General features: G+C 30.8%; 1 protein-coding gene across 1 annotated transcript; it reads right to left on the bottom strand.

The window, feature by feature from the left end:
- Positions 1-3945: 3945 nt before the first annotated feature.
- On the bottom strand, positions 3946-6339 carry LOC105109700 (DELLA protein GAI). Its single transcript, XM_011004483.1, has one exon. It carries the CDS (start codon positions 6077-6079, stop codon positions 4268-4270), a length of 1812 nt encoding a protein of 603 aa, XP_011002785.1. The 5' UTR covers positions 6080-6339; the 3' UTR covers positions 3946-4267.
- Between the last annotated feature and the right edge of the window lie 13601 nt (positions 6340-19940).

A 19940-nucleotide genomic window follows, 5' to 3' on the forward strand; every position in this document is an offset into this window, starting at 1 on the left:
ATTTGAGGTTCCTTGAGGGAATTTTTGAGTAAATAAAAAATTGAGGTTAGATTGTGTAACAAGAGGTGAAAAAATATGATGGTGTTAAAAAATATTTGAAGAAAAAGATGGGTACCAAGGCCTTAAAACCTTTAGCCAAACAAGAAAATGAAGGGGTAAAACTTTTTACAATTTGATTATTTATGTGCATGTTAAAAGGGCATGTGTTTATGATCAATTAAAAAATTATTGTTAGCTGGAATCTAAATATCTAAAGAAATTTATATGATACATGCTTTTGTGAATTTAATTATGTGTTTGAAATCTTATGAATGATTATTGTTGTGGAAATGACATGTTTTGTATGAAATTATGATTAAAAAAAATAGTAAAAGAAATGCATGAAAATATTTGATTGTGTATAAAAACTATAAATTAAAAATTTGGATAATATTACAAGATAACTTGTGGCCAGACATTTAGCTAGTTAAGGATAATATTTAGGATGTTGTTCTTCATGAAAGTTGTAGATAAAGGTGTTAATCTTCAAACACGATTGAATTTGTCCAAATAAAAATTATAAAACTCTAGATATAGATAAAAATTCAAAAATATATCAGACTGAAAGCTACCTAACAGAATTATCATCGAACTTTAAACTAAAATATAGATGATCAAATGATAACATTTGAGGTGGATGTCTTCGTACAAAATGTGGTTAATGATGTTAGATTTACATGGAATAAAATAAAATTCTAAGTATAAATAAAACACTAGAGAAAGGTCAAGTTGTATGTTATATAGAAGATTTATATTTCATTGTATTTGGACAAGTTTAGGCGTGTAAATAGTATAATTAAATTTAACTTTCTTCACCAAAGTTTTTTATTTGTGTCTTATCTTGTTAAAAAAATAAATCCTATTTAAAATTGAGTTCTATAATTTTGATAAGGAATAAATACTAAACAAAATCCTAATTCCTTGTTATGAATTGGTAAACATAATAAGTCTAAATATGAAATTTTAAAAAATATTTTTCATACAAAAAATTATGTGATTTGTAGATAATGTACTAACAAAAAGTATTTTGTCTAGTTCAAAAAGACACCAAGGGTATGATCCTTTATAGATGAGCTCACTCGACTAAAAAGAAGCAATAATCAAAGTTTTACCTATAATTTTGTAATGACAATTAAATTTTTGGTTGTAACTAGAAATGTTATGCATGAAATGAATTAAGATGAATTGTAAGTAATTGTAAGAAATAACGATGTGATTTGAGTTGTTTTTGTTAATGTGAAAGCTAATGTTATGATTGTTTTTGAAGTTTTTTTATGGCATGTGTCGATAATATAATCATGTTTTGTGTTGAACATTATTTTAAATTTTTTTAAGAGAAATAAAAGGTACAAGTTTATTACTCTTTTCGTTTTTATTTATAATTAAATTATTTGGGATGAACATGGTATAATTATTGAATGATGTATAATAAAATGAATGATGAAAGAATAGATATTGTCTACTCGTGATTGTAATGATATAAAATAAGATCCAAGACAAATATATATATATATATATATATATATATATATATATATATATATATATATATATATATATATATATATATATATATATATATATATATATATATATATATATATAAAGTCTCATATTCGAAGAAAATGTGTATAACTGTTATAAAATTTATTGTTTTATAAATATACATTGTCTCGGGGCTAGGTACCCTAAAATTTTGGACGAGCGCCGTGCTCCCCTACCTTCTTTTTTTTTTTTTGTTTCATCCTTCTTTATATTAACAATTTTGATATATATATATATTAGCCGCATGTATTTTCTTTATGTTGGTCACCGAAAGTGCATGGTCCCATAGTCTCTTGTTCCTGTAGCTTCCCCAACTAATAATAAATTCTAACTATGCCCCTGTTAACAGGCTTTTGCATGAATAAAAAAGAAAGCGATCTATATATATATATATGTGGTTGATTTTAAGGGTCTACGGATGGTGATATCCACCCAAGAAGTCAAGTGCCTATCTCACTTGTTTTTGGTTTGACCACTTTTTATCTAATAAAAAGAAATAGGGCAATTATAGAGTAGAGTACCAAGCTATTAATAAAAAGAAATAAGCAAAATGAAAATGAAGATTTCAAGAAAATCTTGGTTTATTTTCTAGTTTTTTTTTTAACATATATCAATATAATAAAGTCTTTTCAGAATTAAACTAGATGGTTAAAAAGAAAACGGAAAAGATGCAAGGATGCTCTTAACCCATCCCTTTATCCAAAAAGGAAAAGAAAAAATCAATCTCGACTCAATTTTCAACCAAAGGAGTAAGATGAAAGCTATCCCTCCCCCCCCCATCCCTCCATGAGCCATCCTCCGAGGAGCTCCTCGATTTCTAGGGTCAAATAGCCGTTTATAGACCGAGGAATTTTATATCCTTTCTTCATATCGCTTTCACATAATAATGAAGGTGAAAAAAAAAATTACATGTCCCAAATTGTACGTAGAAAATAAGTCAAAAAACTTGGCTATCTTTTATGGAACTAAATGTGGAATTTTACTTTTATTTTATTATGACTGAGAATGTCTTCGAATCCTTTTCTTGCCTCCATTCTTTGTTTCTGTAAGTATAGTCGAGCTAAATGTTTGAACTCCATGAAAAAACTCAATCGTTTCTGTAAGTATAGTCGAGCTAAATTCCTTAAGAGGGGGCAGAAAAATGTTTGAACTCCATGAAAAAACTCAAAGAATCAAGGGTTAGATTTAGATTTTCAAAATTTAAAATTAAAAATAAAGCATATATTGAGTAAACCTGAGGTTGTAATTGGCTTTCTCGTAGAGATATATAGAAAACAGCTATGAATGTTATGAATTTGGTACCGAATTCTTTTTACCTATCTGGAAAATTATTCATTTTTTTCGGAATGTGATTCTCGACAATTGATTAGACTAAATAGATATCTCGTCGTAGATGGCTTGCCAATCTATCGTTAATCCAAAAATTTCTGCCATCTTTAGATTAAATTGATGCCGTCCTTTCTATGTATTTTCAAGGGTTGGCTCGTACGATTTATATCCCTAAGTATATGATATATCTGATTAATTTTATTTACGAATATATTCTAAGTCTCGGATGTAATATAAATGTGATTGGAGTCTCTTTGTATGACGAATGTGATTAATTATTCTTGAAACTTTACTCTGTGTATCTATTTTTCTGTTTAAAAAATATTTTTAAAATATTTTGAAAATTTTATTTTAGTTTGTTTTGATGCACTAATTTTATAAATAAAAAATATTATTTTAATATATTTTTAAATAAAGATAACTTTAAAAAATAATTAATACAATAATCTTAAATACCATTTTGATTTTCTAATAAAAATAATAAGAATTTGACATGAAACGACCGTTTCTCCTGCATGTTACATGGGCAATAGTCTTCTTATGCACCTATTTTAATTATAAAAGAAAAAAAAAAGTTCATAGTTTTATGCATAGGAACTGTGGAATAGCAAAAAAAAAATATCTCCTCCAAGTCAGTCAAAAGAGGATGAGGCCATCATCGAAAACCAAACCGAACCTAAGAATCTAAGGTCCAGGTGCCTTTGCCATGAAGGTTTATCACCATCTTTCTTTCTTAGTCACACCCAGGAGTCTAGAGACGAGTACTAGACAGTGCTGTAAGAATTTTCTCACGGCGGAGGTGACATGGGAGAAGAAGCATCCTTCACATGGGGCCTCCGTTTAAAATTTCCAAGAACATTTTGCAGGCCAGAAGGAAGGAATTAGGACATGCAAACAAAAGTACGTTTAATAAAAAATTAAAAATTTAAATTCATGAGATTAACCTAGATATAGGTAGATATCAATTGGTTAAACACTTGTATTAATTATAAAAAAAAAATAGAACTTTTTTCTTAATAACTCTGCATCCCATGTGAAAAAAGACCGACCCATTTTATTTTATTAAAGAGTTAACATATAGATACACATCTGGATTTAAAAAAAAAAAATCTAAGAAATTACATTGAAAAGGCCATTCAAAGCAAGTTAAACAAAAAGAAAAAAAAATTGACAGAGGTGTTCCAAAAAAAGAAAAGAAAAACTACAATTACACACTTGGGTTGGGTTTTAACTCTTAAACCTCTCGGTGGTAAAGTTCTCACTCTCACCCTCAACCACTTCACTCTACTAATTCACAAGGGTTTCCTGAGTTGAGTTTTCATTGATTCGGTAGCTCAAGCTCAGCTGAGTTGAATCATTGTTGTGAATCACCAGCGGCGAGCTGCCACGCCGAGGTGGCAATTAGCGGCCTTGTATGCCACCCAAGCATGAGACAACCATTATTCTCCTCCACCCTATACCCGTCGCCACCGGCAAACAGGGCCAACAACATACTAGCTTGTTTAAAGGCATTCGACCCAAGATGAACCGGGTCAAACCCAGCCGAGTCAAACCGAGTTCTCCACTGAGCCAACGTCTCGTGTCGCTCAACTCGGTCAGCCCCTTCGCATGCCACCACATTACAAATATGCCTCCCTAGGTACAGCTCGGACATAACCAGGTCCTGACTCGGTGGAGTCAAACCGGACCCTTCGAGAGAGTCAAACAAACTCGAGTAATAATGCAAGGCCTCTGTGAACCGGTCTAGAAAAACCGGACCGTTGTGGTTTGCTTCTTGTTCAACAATCGTCACAATTTTAGGTCTCATGGCCTTGATAGACCCGAGAACCTTGTCGATGCCACCCGGCCGACCCAACAAGCGATGCAGCTCAAAAACTGAGTTAACAGCCACTGCCTCCACCTCTGGAGGGAGGAGGCCAAGCATCTCCGCATCAAGATCCGCCAGAGAGTTTGCTACGAATCCGCGAAACTCGAATTCTACTCCAATAGTTTGAGCCAATTGTGCCAGCTTCCACCCCACTTGCTGCAAAGCATCTGTGTTATCAGGCTGCGGCGGCCCGATTCCCGTCAACCGAAACGCTGGCGGACCACCAGCTCTTAATGCAAGAGCTTGCATTAACGCCGGCCATTGCATTCCTTGTTTTAAACCAAAATCGATAACGTGGACTCGACTTGCATTCGCGAAAGCTTCAAGAATGGCTTGATTGGCAGGGAAATGTGCGAACTTGAGATAAGGGCAAGTTTCGTAGAAATGCATCTCTAAAGTATCTGAACATGAAGAATCGAGACAGTAATCTTGAGGGAAAATCTTGTAAATTCGACGAGCTAAAGCTTCAGCGAAGAAAGTTGCAACTTTTCTCATAGCCCCAGTTTGAGATGCTGCAAGTAGTCCTATACGCTTAACAAGGGCATCAGCACGTGTAAGATTTTCTTGCTGAATTGCCTCTGCACAAGCCAAAAGTGCGTGGACAAGACAGACTCCAGTTTCCTGTGAGTCAACCAGGACTACAGGTCTTGTAGGCTCTGACAAAGTACCTGAAACTGCCATTGCTTGCGGAGATGAAGAAGAAGTGGGAGATTGTAAGGAATTCACAGAAGGTGCCGGCGCAATATTAGACCCAATTGGAGTGAGCTTCATTCGCTTCCTGTCGTTACTCTTATCGAGTTCTTGTTGTGGATAGGCAGCAACTCCAGGGATTGCTCTGAGATCATATTCAGAGTCGTCAGCGAATACTTTAGATTGAGAATTACTGGGGAAATCTAAGGGGGTGATAGTGGAAGGTTGTCCAAGGAGTGAATCTCGATTGTTGGAAAGAAGAATAGATGAATCAAGATCAGTAGAAGGTAGATTGTTGAATTCAGAAAGCATACTTTGAACCCAACCAGAGAGATCTGAAGGGTTATAGTGAACAGTATCAGAAGCAAGATGAGAAATTCCATCTTCTGAACCCAAAACCATCTCTAGTTGTTCAAGCTTCTGAGCTACACCAGCCATATCTGAAGACTTAATTTTGTACCCCAAAACAGCAAGTAATTCATCCATGCCACCCGCATCTTGATCATCTTCAACCCATGATTTTCCTTTCCCAGTTTCCATTGATGAAGAAGAAGATTCAGCTCTGTTTCCAATACCACCGCCAATGGTTTCTTGATGATCTCTCTTCATTTTTTTAGGTGTTTTTTCTTGATTTCAAAAGAAAAGGGTTCAAGAAAGAGAGGGATGGTTTCTTTATGGTTTCATTTCATAGTTTGGTGTTATGGTGGTGACATGGGGAGATGAATTATTAGTTTATTTCCTCTGTTTTAGCATTTAAAGGAAAAATGAAAGGATTTGTGAAGTAATGATAGGCTACTGGTGAGGCAGAGGAGAGGTCCAGTGAAATAACAAGAGAGGCAGGAAGTGGAAGAGATAAGGAACAATGGAGGCCATAATAATGGGAATTATTATTATTTTTATTTATTATTTATTTTTGGTTTGTGAAAGTGACGGTGAATTTTATTCTCCCCCTCCTTTCTATCTTTAGTTATTAGTAATTTAATTTAATTTCTTGTGGTAGTGAAAGTGACCAATATTTTATAGTGAAGGCTTCATTTTCAATAATTGTTTATTTATTTAATGAATTTTATTTTATTTTTTTGCATTTCCCAGTCTGTTTTTTTTTTGTTTTTCATGAAAAAAGTTTTAAAAATTATTTTAGACTTTGTAAAACTTGTAAATTTGATATCTTATTTGTCAAGTAGTGTTATTTATTTATTTTGCGTTTCCCAATCTGTTTTTGTTTCGGATTTTTTTCATCAAAAAATTAATATATATATATATGTTAATATTTTAATGAAATAAACAAATCAGTAGTATATTTTAGGACAATCGGTCCGTGCCCAAACAAAAATTATAAATCTAGTTATAATGTCAAACCCCTCACATAAAAAATAGAAAACGTGAAGAATTAACTCAATTCTATGCCCTAATTTTTAGAAAAGTTGCCGGTGTGATCTCATTCTTTTCAGACGGTTTTTATTTTCATGTTTGTTGGGATTATTTTTTAAAATATTTTTTATTTAAATATTTATTTAAATAATATAATTTTTTATTTTTTAAAATTTATTTTTAATATAATTTACTGCTACCCTTATCCACAAAGCAATTATTTCACTTTACTGTACATTGAAGATTGTTATTTTAAAATTTGAGTTGACTAATGGAGCAACACAGCAACAACAAAATTAAAAAAAAATGGTAAAAAAATAAAATAAATTTATCTAGTTTTGATAAATACTTATAATCTAATTAATCCAATAAAAAATAATTATTTTTTAATTTTTTTATAAGTTAACATTGTTTTAATATATTTTTTTAAAAAATAAAATTACAGATTGATTAATCTAGATTCTAGATCAACACTTGGACATCAGATCTTAAAACCATGCTTAAAATCAAATACTCCTGAAACAATAAAATGTCCAAAATGAAAATAAAAAATCTAGAAGATGGTAAAATCCTTGTTTTAAACAAGTGGTCGGCGGAGTAATTTTATATATGATTACGAAAGTGGGAGAAAGAAAGCGCCGTGGCAGCACCGCAACGCTGAAAAGGAGATGGTGGTGGTGGTGCTGCTGGTGGGTGCCTGTGTCCACAGCCTCGTGTGATGATTATATGCATACACCACATAAACCAGGTGTCCGTACGCTTTAAAATATCTCCCTTCTCCCTGCTCCTTATCTGCTTACAAACCCGTGAAGGGCCACTCATTGCTAATTAATCCATAATTATAAAACCAGTCTTATTCCATGGGATGATGCCTCAGTAAATTTGCGATTCATAGTCTTATTTAACCCGATTTCAATTTAAATTAATTTTTATATTAATTTATCATGTCCTAATAAGTTAATCCATCGTTGATTAACTTAACTTAACTTAATTCAAATTTAATTAGGCCAAAATTAAAAAAAATGAAATAACATCATCTTTTAAAAAAGAAAAACAGAAAGTGACAAAGGGGAGAAAAATTAACAAGAACTATTCGGGAAGGAATCATTGTAGCTTCTGACTGAAATCATTGTTCGCTAAAACAGTGATTTTATGGTTTTGTGTCTTTATCCAAAAGAACTTAACTCTTACTATTAGGAGCATTTAGAATTTTTGTTTATTAATATTTATTATTAAATTAATCAGAAATAAATATGTATTTTATTATTTTAAATACATGATAAAAAATCAAAATATCTTTAAAATAAAAATAGAATAAAACTAGTGGAATAATTTTATATTTTCATAATGATTTTTTATTATCATCATTTTGTTTGAGAAAATAATTAATATTTAACTAGATATAAAAAATAAAAAAAAAAACCAAAAAGCATAATGAATCAACAAATTGCCCTTAAAAGCAAACAAAAATTAAATGGTGTCAAGGGTTTTTTTAAAAATTTTCAATGGTTTTTATTGTTATTATTAGAACAGCTTAAAGATAATTTGATATTTAATTAAATATAAAAAACAAAAAAACTAGGACTGGTGCACCATCTCCCAGCGTTCAAAATAGCCTTTCCACTGTGTGATTAAAGGCGTTGTCATATCCTATTCTTGGTAGTGTGTTGTATATCAGTAGTGTTGATCCGGTATTTTGATTTTGATTTATTTTATTTTATTTTAAATTAATTTTTTTAATTTTATCTTTCAATAAAAAAAATTATATTTTTTATTTTGATCAATATTTTTTTAATTATTTTTTGTTATTTTATTTAATTAATTTTTATTTCTAATTTAACCTTTTAATTAAAAAAATTATTATATATTTCAATTTTAATCATTATTTTTCTAATTGTTATTTTTTATTTTAAAGATAATAGACAAGTAAATTCTTTTATCTTTTAGTATATTAATATTAAAAATCTACTATAATTTACAAAACTAAAAATTTCTGATTAAAAAAAAGGGAAATGGTGTCATTTTAAAAAAATAAATAAATAAATAAAGAATCTCCCACGCCCCCACCTGAAGGAAGTGGGGGAGACAATCTTTTACCACTCCCATGACCACTTGACGAGAATCACTGGTCAACTTTAGGACCAAACGCACCAACGCGGAAAGTAACAATCAATGCCCAATAATGTCCAATCAGTGAAAGCTTAGTGTCTTTCTACATGCCCAAGTGGCTCTCTGTCAGGGCAAGTGTGATCACGTCAAGTACATGATGAGTAGGAAAACAACATGATCTATACTCCATTTTTTTAATTCTTCGGAAGAGGACCCACATGATAAGTGGAGATATATTACATCCAATGGTGAGCGATTCAGACGTTAGTGATGGGAATGCAGCTGTAGTTTTTTTTTTAAATAATAATATTAAAAAAATTTATTTTTAATGTTAACTAATTAAAATAATTTAAAAAATAAAAAATAATTATAAACAATGAAAAAATTAAAATTTTAAAAAACCTCCATTTAAGAGCCCCAACACCACCGGCCTCTCCGAAGTCCCCTCTTCCCCTCCTCCTCCTCTCACCGGACCCACTTCTAAGGTTACGGAAATCGAGGGTACAAAGTTGACGGCGTTTACCTAACGTGCTGCCTTGCTGTCCTTTGATCTTTTTCCTTCGAGCAATGTTTGGTTTATTCATGATTGGAAATACAACGCCATGTTCCAATCTAATAATCCTTTATGATTCTAATTATTAACTTTTTTTTATTAAAAATTAATAGAATCATTCTTATTTGCATATAATCATTCTTTGAGATATTTGAAGTATTAATACTTTTCTTAGCTATTGTTGTTGACGATAGCTTTTTTTTTTAAAAAAAAAATTCAGCTTTATATTTTTATATTTTAACATTTTTTGTTATATATATATATTATCTTTTGGGTATTTTTTGTATGGTTTTTGGATTTTTTTCTTATTTTTATTAGATTTTTAAGTGGAAGTTCCTTCCATGTATCTAGATAGATTAAGAACGATTTGATGAACAATAGTGTTTAATAAGATGAATGAATATCTATGAAGTAGCAAAATAAGTAAAGATTTCATCCGAGATTATTTTGCAGCTCTTCTTTTACCTAGAGTTTAATCCTTTTTTATTTGTTTTTGGTACCATCTGGGTTATAAAGCCTAATTTATATCACTATTTTATTAATAAAAAAATCTTATCTTTGACCAAAAAAAATGAAAAATAATAATCTATTTAAAAATTGGAAAAAAATATATTTTCAATAAGTGAAAATTGACTTTAAGAATTGCTAAAATGAATAAAGACGATACATGTAAATCAAACCAATCACATCACAAGATTTAATGCAAAAGCCAACAATAATATCATAATCAACTACATCAATCATGTAGACAATTTTAACTCATATAAACTCATAATTAATTTGATAATTTTCTTTAAAACACCATCTAAAAAATTAATTGGAGTATTATCCATAATCTTCTCATAAAAATAACATTTACTTTTATTTTTAAAAAGAATACACATGTTAGTTTTATCTAAAATGAAATCTAATTATGCATCCGAGACAAAAAAATTAAAAAATTAAAAAATACGAGTGAAGCATTGATTCACCTATAATCGAGTAGATTTAAACTTCCTATACAAAAATTAACTTAATTAAATATTTATTTTATCGAATATATTTATTATCCGCAAATTGGTAGAATAAAAGGAATTTCCATTGCATCGTCGAATATTTTTAGCCAGCCAGACGCGGTGCTAAGGTAGTTGTTCGAAAATCTGAAAACGCCGGCTCTTGCTTGGCCGGCTGTTTGCTGGAAGGTGACGTTTCTGTAACGGAGTGGACGTCGAATATTTTTGGCTTTTTTTTCTTCTTATTTCTTTCTCTCTTTTTGGTTTTTGGAAAATTAAAAAAAATAGTAAAAAGCAGAGATAAAAGAAAAGAAAAGGATAACATTGAAACCAGGAGAGCAGTGCTGACACCTACAACTCTCATGTTGGCCCATCACCATGTGATTTTGCCACGTTGCCTAGTTCTCATCTCATGATGGACCCCACTACTCCCTCACCTCAAAGTTTAGTAGTTCCAAAATTCCTGCTTTTTTTTTTTTTATTTCATTCATGTGGGGTTTACTGTTTTCTGTTTTTTTTTTTTAATTTATTTTTGGAATACAATTGAAGTCATTCTAAAAAAAAATGGATTCATCGTTTTTATGCTTTTTTTTTAATTATTGTAAGGGATATATAGTAACTTGATTTATTTTTATGATTTTGAATTAGAGAAAAAAATAAAAATATGTTCATTTTTAAAAGATAAATGAACAATACATTTTATGATTTTTTTTTTCAGATTAAAAGTTTAATTTTAAATTTTTTTTTTCCAAATAAATGTTTAAAACACCTCATTATGATATGGTCAATCAACCTTTTATTTTTGAAAACAAGATTTGCAATATGAAAAATTATATTTTCTATTTTACTGTCATAATTAATTAGTATTTTTAAGAGCATAAAAATCAAAATAAATATAGACTTTTTTGGAAGTTAAAATATAAAATTAAATATATTATTTAAAAAAAAAGATAGTATAGAACTTAATGATAAAATAAACTTACATGTACGTACTTTTTTTTGGTAATCATTAAGGAACTAAAAATAATTTAAATTCCAAATATTAAAATATTACATACATACCACTTGCTTACCTCTCAGAAGTTGGCTGCGTATTTCTCAAATCATCGATTTCGAAATTTCCTTTCAAGCTTCGGGGACCTTTTCTTTATGCTTTTTGGCTCGAAGGTAGTTCTCTTTAATTCATTATTTTGTACCAAAAAAGGAAAAAAGTAGGTTGCTTAAATGGGCATGGTATAATTACATTAAGGAAGTATTTTGGTCAAAATAAACAGTTAATTAATTGAAAAACCAAATATAGCTAGCGATGCTGCCTTTACATAATATATTTATAATATGCATTTATATTAAGTTTAGTGATGATTTTTTTCACAATTATTGATGTCGAAAGTAGGTAAGAGAAACTGAAGTACGAACGGGAAAAACCGGTGCATCTTCTTTTCCATCCAATTTGTCAACATCCTTAAGTTTTGTAATAATAAAATAAATAAGTTGCAAGAAATATTATTTGACAATATTCACCGGAGTCGAAATAGGAAGAAGGGTCCAAGAAATCAAACTGTGGAGAGCAAGGACCCTGCTGTGAGAGAAATGCATTGTGCAGCATCAGCTTTCAAATTTTTGAGCTAGCTAGCAACGTACATCAACGTTATTGGCTAGGAGATTGTCTGCACTCTCCGATCAATAATTCAATGTATTTATTTGCTTATGTGTGTGAGCTTTTGACCCTTTAAATTATTGTCTCGAGCTGTTTGAATTTGCTGTATAAAGCCAATCGTGCACATCCCGGCTCTTTCCTTTTATGAGCGTTCTAGCACTAGCTAGGGTTTATCTCTTTGCTCATCGAATGAAATGAACCACACCCTATGCTAGCCTCTATGATCAGCTAGCAGATTCCATTGAACTTTGCAGGCCTTATCCTGTTTTGAAGGGGGACCTAGCTGCTGCAGAATAGTGCTTCAGGATAGAGTTGCAAGTGTGCATTAGGGCTACGTACTTAGCAATCTTGCTCCCAATCGATCTTGTCTTTGCTAATCAATGAAGAGTTATGGTCCTAGCTAGGAGTTATGATCATCACTAATCTAGGATGTTGCATCGTCTGGATATTTCATCTCATGACGTTTGAGAAAAAAAAGGTTATCCAGAATCATGTGGGTCATGTTCATCTCAGTTCTACATGTTGGCTCTTGATGTCTTATTCCTTGCTGCTCCCGAGCACTCGCAGCAAGGCCAGACCGGAATGAATGGTTTCGATTAAGACCCTTCGATGATAATTAAGTTAGCTTTCTCATGTCTTTTATGAAGAACAAGTGTGTGCATGTGTATTTTACATCTTCATTGTACTTATTATGTGTCTGTGCATGTGTATTTTATATCTTCCTTGTACACTTGCTGAGCTTCTTTGAGGTGGTGTAATTATTATCTTAGGATAGAAAAGACAGAGATGTTAGAAATTGTTACTTTTTGCTATGGTTTTTAATAGTTGTGTTTTAAACCTCGGTTAGAGCTAATTTAATTATTCTTAATGACAGAATAAGCATAAACAACCATGCACAAAACTTAATCTAAATCAAGGGCAATGGATCAGGAGAATGGGTCAAACTAGCCAGGTGGTCAAGGTCATAAACTCCAGCACTTGTCCACCTCAATCCAAACTATCATCACATGGCTGTCTGTCTGTCTATATCATATTTTGCCATGTCCAAATTTTCCCATTTGTCTTTTCATCTTTTGATCCATGTAGAAAATACTGCCACAATTCCTTCTTAAGTCAACAAGATTCCTTTTCTCTAAATTAATATCTCATTAGCTAGACACCATGTTGTCACATTACGTTAAATCCCACAAATTATTTGATAATGATATGCATTATCATTAATTTCATCTGTTGATCTCGATCCATATATATATAGGATTATTACTATTGTTATTATATGTTAATTTGAGAAATTAATATTTCTTAATTCCATTATTGTTCCTTGAGGATTCACGCCGGCAAGTAATTATTGATGCAAACAAAGTACATACACCCAATTGATTAAGAATTAAGTAACATTATATCCCAATCCAATACTTAATTATTTACTGCATCTTGTTGTCTTCCTAGTGATTAGAATATTATTAATTTCAAATAACGGCTAATTAATTAATTAATTGTGTGTGTGTGTGTGTCAAGCAATTTGTGCTCCACGTTTTGACTGTTTCTTTCACATGTTCTTTCTCCGTATAAATTGCAAAGCCGATGAAGTCATTCTGAAAGTAACAGGAGACTTATTAATTGCAAAGTCGATGGAGTCATTCTGAAAGTAACAGGAGACTTATTCTTAAAGCAATTATTAATGGAAAACGAGTCGAACCTTTGAGTTACTGAGTCAGATATTCCCTTGTTCTGAAAGTGATTTTATATTTTTATTCAAATGACGACGTAAGTTCCAACATAACGAAAAAGGTATATTGTGTGTGTATGTGCACGCTTAGCCATGTGTACATATGTGGACGCTTAGCCATGTGTACAGCTGTGTTTGCATTAATATATTCTTTATTGACCCACCTTTATAAATTCGACTATATGATCCCAATATTTTGGGCACGTCAGTGTCTTTTTTTTTAAATAAAATAAAATAAAATAATATCTCTCTTTATTCCTGAATTTTGTGTTTCATTTATAAGTTGTTTAGCCGCTTCCCTTCCTTTGATATAATGCAAAAATTAACGAAATTCATGTAATCAAGATCTGCCTTTCAACCCCAAATTAAATTTTGGAAACCACACGAATTAAAACGAAATTAGGAATAGAAGGGCACTTTGATTATTTAGATTGAAACCAACAAACAAGTCAATGAAGCGAAATTCAAAGTGGATTAAAGGACTAAATTATGATTTTTTGAAAAAGGAGGGACCAAAATTGAAAATCTCTCTAATATAGAGGAATTAATTATGACTTCTCATTTCAATATGATACAAAACATCCCAATTCCTCCCCTCCATGCACCCCCTCCTCCACCTCCACGTGGTGCAAGCATGTATTTTTTCAAATATTCTTTTATCTTTATGATAATCAGGATACATCAAGACATGATTAGGTTAAGTAGTTAGAATTTCCATAGCATGAAAAAATTATCAATTTAATACATTTCATTTCATGTTAGGAAACAAAATTTGGACCACATAGTCGAACATGCTCTAAAAGTAAAGCGATTTTGGAATTCAATGCATTGTTACATGATAGTGCTATCAATAATGTTAGTGTACAGCTAGCTATTGAATGATCAATGCCTCCTGCCCAAGTTCCATCCATCGAGCTAGAAAAAAAAAATCCACTTCCTTCACTCTTTGGATACAACAAAACGACATGGGGCATTAGTCTCGTCAACCTCTTTGGCAGGCAGATTACAACTATGGTGTCAAATCAATTTGCCTCAAGTATGGAGTTGAAACAAGCATTGCCTTTTTCTATTTTTATTTTTACAGTACATTACATTTTTCCTATAAGTTTTCTTAATATTTTTAACTCTCATAAGCTTCATTGAATCTTGAACAATACAGTAAAATTGAGTTCTCTCTCTCTCTTTTTTTTTCTAAGCCTTTGCTATATCAAGATTTGAGTTCTAATAATGTAACATCGACAGTTATAATAATGGGATTGAACCATTATATATTTTTCCATAGAATTGGTGATTTAGACCTCAATCTATCCCATTTTAATTTGTGAATCATCAAACAAAATAGAAAAAAAAATGATAACAAAAAAATCCAACACAATTGATGATTTTTTTTAAAGATTTTGAACTAGAGTAGACTAAAGAACCAAACCAATTCAATCGATTTAGGTTTATTTTTGTTAAAACCAAATAAATTTAAATGAGAGAAAAAAATAAGTTGGGCTACTATTTTCATCATTGATTTCTTAAGATAAAAAATAGGTTGTTTGGTTTAGTTTGATTATATATAGTTTTGTTTTATTTTTTAGTTTAATTTCTTATTTTTCAATTAGATTTCTTGATTTTTTTTTAATTTTTAAAACCTGAATGAAAACTTAAATTGATTCAGATTTTTTTAAAATTTTTTACCTGATTTTTATTTGATTTTTCTAGTTATTTTTTTACTAATCTCGAGTTGATATTTATGGATATTATAAATAATTCGATTATTTTACTAAGCCCTTATTGAAAATAAAACATAAAAAGAAAAGAAGAAGAACTGGTGAACTGAAACTAGCTAGTTTGCAACGTACTTCTATTTTTGTTTTCTTATAACTTCGTCTGACAAAAAAAGTATACAGTAAATTAATCTCTTAAACAAAATATTGTGCAAAATCTAACATTTTTATGTAATTATAAAATAATTTCAGTATAAACAAATTGTAAATGAATTGCTAGTTGAATCCAGGAGTCGACTAGAAAACTAGTGAATCAGAAACATAACAAGTTCTCCCTCTTGTTCATTTTTGATAACTATGTTAACATTGTGCTAAACATAAATATGCGGATCGGATCGAACCAACAAGGGATTTGGCAAGGGTTTAGTTCATCTCGATATATTGATTGAATCAACAGCTCGATAATCAGTTCATAAGGTTTATCTTTTTTATCTCTTGATATCATGTATAATCTTCATGAATCTTGCTAGATTTCACACCATTTTAAACTTTTTTTTAAATTAATTTATAATAGTGATGTATTTATTTATATTTTATTAACTTAATGATTCGAAGAAACTGGGTGGTTTAACAAATTCTGTAAAAAACTAGCCAGTGCTTCTCTTTACGTCTATTACTTCAACAGTCTCTGTGTTAGTTGAACAATCTTCCATGAGAACCAGACTGGTTCAGTGGATTTCTTTCTTGCTTGTTCTCAGGTTCAGTTGATCATGCTGTTGGTCTTGTTGATGATAATGCACAGCGGAACTCGAAAGACAAGGCAGGGCCCTCCCTCCATAATGTGGCTCCCCATGCCTCTAAAATCAATGCCACCATCAATCCGTACATCTGGGACCCTATATCATGTGATGTGAGCTGTGTTTTCTGCACAGTGATCGTGCGTAATGGGTTGGGAGCAAAGTGGCTCATGAGTCACGACTGGCTTAACGTGTACAGTTCTTGGGAGAGAAAGGGACCCGTCTATAAAAAAAAAAATCCCTGTGGGATCCTCCAAGTGAACAGAACTTCGGAATGCAAATTTAGGGGATCCTATGCCTATAGAGTGTACACATTCATGTTTTGTTCATGCTATTATTATTGTTATTATTATTATTGAATTTTAAGCTAATTTACTACTCAATTCTTTTAATCTTTTGAACCCTTTTTAAGCTAATTTACTACTCCATTCTTTTAAACTTTTGAACCCTTCATGTTCTTGAAGATTAATCTCTCTCAAGTGCCTTCAAATTTGGGTATTTGCATGTTATCAATTATCTTTCATGATAATATGGAGGCTTTACCTTCTATATCTGGCGTGAGATCACCTCAAATTAATAGGTTCACAATTTTATGAATAATAATGGTGTTTATAGTCAACAATTTATAGTCATCCATCTATAACACTAAAATTACAGTGATTTATTAGGAATAGTAGAATGAAAGAAGTTTTAATTTTCATACTTGGATATAACTACGTACATACGCAAGAGATTTATTTATTAACTAATCATGTGAATATTATAAAATGAGATGAATCTATGAGCTGTATAAGAAATAAGAAATAAAATAAAATATTTGAAGAGAGAGAATTAGAAAAAATTTCTTAATAAAAAACTTTATATCAAGATTTCTTACAATATGTTTGTATTATAAAAAAAACCAATTAAAAGATTATTAGAAAATGTTAGTTTAATATGTCATGTAGTTGATCGATTAGTTATACATAATACTATTATAATCATGCAATTACATATTTATTATTAATAAAGGCTTGATTTATTTTCAATATTTATATAATATTAGATCCATGAATCTAATATTTGATTTATAAATCTAGAGTGAAGATAAAGTTCATGGAACAAAAGTGATTTGCAAAGGAAATTATAAAGTTGTTATAATTATGAAATTCATGTTGCATCAAAATATTGTTTTTATAATATTCCTGGTCAATACTCTTTTAAATACTAGAAATTCATTAGAGTAGTATAAACTAGTACATATTATATTTTTTTATATAAAAGGAAGCAAATTCTCATAATGTAACGACTCGACTTGTTTATAGCAAAAAAGAATCAGTGGATTTTTTTTTTTAAAATCGTTAGGTTCTCGATGCTTCTCACAGTATCATTTTGTGAATTTATAAATGCATTCTATTCATTAGCAAGACATAACTTACATATGATAATATAAATCAACATCCCATAAAAGTGACGATACATATTCCCACAACAGTATTTAGGGTGTATTGTAATAAAATTCATCTACTAGTATAGTGCAATATTCATGTGATTTCATAATACAATATTCTTATAAAAGAGAATATCATATATATACATTCACCATGCTATGTTTACAAGATTGTACTTTCTCATTTGTATTTCATCATGATTTTCGATATAAGTCTTTACAACAGCGCTGAATGGCAAATATTCACCTAGTTTCTTCATACTTATCAAATACATAACACGTAAAACATACTATTACATATCACCTTTTAAAATATACAAACTCGTGAAATAGGCTTTTATACGCACCTTGGTTGTGTGATGTCCCTCTTACAAAAACAACATAGGTACAAGAATTGTGAATAATTTAAACATGATAATAAACAACTAGAAGAACATTATCGTTACTTTTCATTATCAACTAGAATGGGATATTCCTTCTTTTACTTCTCATATGCATTAATCAATACTTATTATTTTGTTAAGTGTATTATTCTTGCTCATATGCCCTAACCTCTTTATAGAAGTTGTAAGGTTGAAGTTTAATCATCAGTTGAGGTTAATTACTTCACCTTAACTCAGTCATCCACCTTAGATACTTTTAGCCATAATTAATCGCAACATTCACACTTGATCATCCATCTCGGATGCCATTAACAAAATTAATCACAAAATCAAACCTATCATCTCTTACAGATATCATTAGCCGAATCCAGTCATCATAATCAACTCGGCTATCCATCTAGGATCACATTAACCAAAGCTAAACATCATATTTGACCCGACCATCTCTATAGAATATTATTAGTCAAAGCTAAATGTCATATTCAACATAACCATCCTTTTAGGATACCATTAGCCAAGCTAATCATCAATCATAACCCGGTTATCCCTCCAGGATTCCATTAGCCGAAGCTAATCATCAAATACAACTCGATCATCTATCTCGAATATCATTAGCTGAAGCTAATCATCAATCGCAACCTGGTCATCTATCTAAGATGCCATTAGTTGAAGCCAATCATTGAACTCGACTCAAACATCCATCTCGGATGTCATTAGCTGTAACTAATCATTAATTACAACTCAGTCATCCATCTTGAATGTCATTAGTCGAAGTTAATCATTGAACCAACCTAGTCATCCATTTTGGATGCCATTAATCATAGATAATTATTAATCACAACCCAGTCATCCATTTCAAAAGTCATTAGCCGAAGCTAATCAACAACTTAATCAACATTTCATAATCGGTTTAACATTCATCAACAACTTAAACTACATTTCATAATTGATCACTTATTCATCAACAACTTAACTAACATTCATAATTTGTTTAATATTAGTTAACAACTCAATTTCATTAACAACTCGAACAATACTTCATAATCAGTCTACCATTCATCAATAAATTAATTTCATCAACAACTCAAACTACATTTTATAATCGGTCTACCATTCATTAATAACTTAATTAACATTTCATAATCGGTTTAATATTCACCAACAACTTAATAACATCAACAACTTAATCAACATTTCATAGTTGGTTAAACATTTGTCACAACATAATAATATATCATCCTCAAACAAGTTATTTCAGAATATTTACATTCTACAAGAAAAAGGTGGAAACCATCTATTTATTTCTCTTATGAGGTGCCCTTGCCTGGTCGTATGTCCAATCTCAGTCGCACCACCTAAACACATCAATGATCACAAATCAACACATTTACAATCAGTAATCACATAACTTGTCACCATATATATTTCAAGAATACTCATATTCACAATCATATATTACACATATTGCATAACCATATAATGAAATCATTACAAGCATTCAAATCAATTATATCATGGAGGTCTGTTGCAGAACATTGACAACGAAAGTTGGTTCGCTGATGGTACAAAATTCAGCAGCGAAAACTGATTCGTTGTTGCCACAGGCTTTGGCAGCGAAAACTAATTCGCTGTGGACACAACATTCAGCAGCAAAAACTAATTCACTGGTAATGTAAACTTATTAGTAAAGTGATTCACTAGAACACAGAATCATCAGCAAAACTGGTTTGCTTGTGAC

This window comes from Populus euphratica, unplaced genomic scaffold (genome assembly GCF_000495115.2).
Source record: "Populus euphratica unplaced genomic scaffold, PopEup_1.0 scaffold277.1, whole genome shotgun sequence".
Classification (NCBI taxonomy): domain Eukaryota; kingdom Viridiplantae; phylum Streptophyta; class Magnoliopsida; order Malpighiales; family Salicaceae; genus Populus; species Populus euphratica.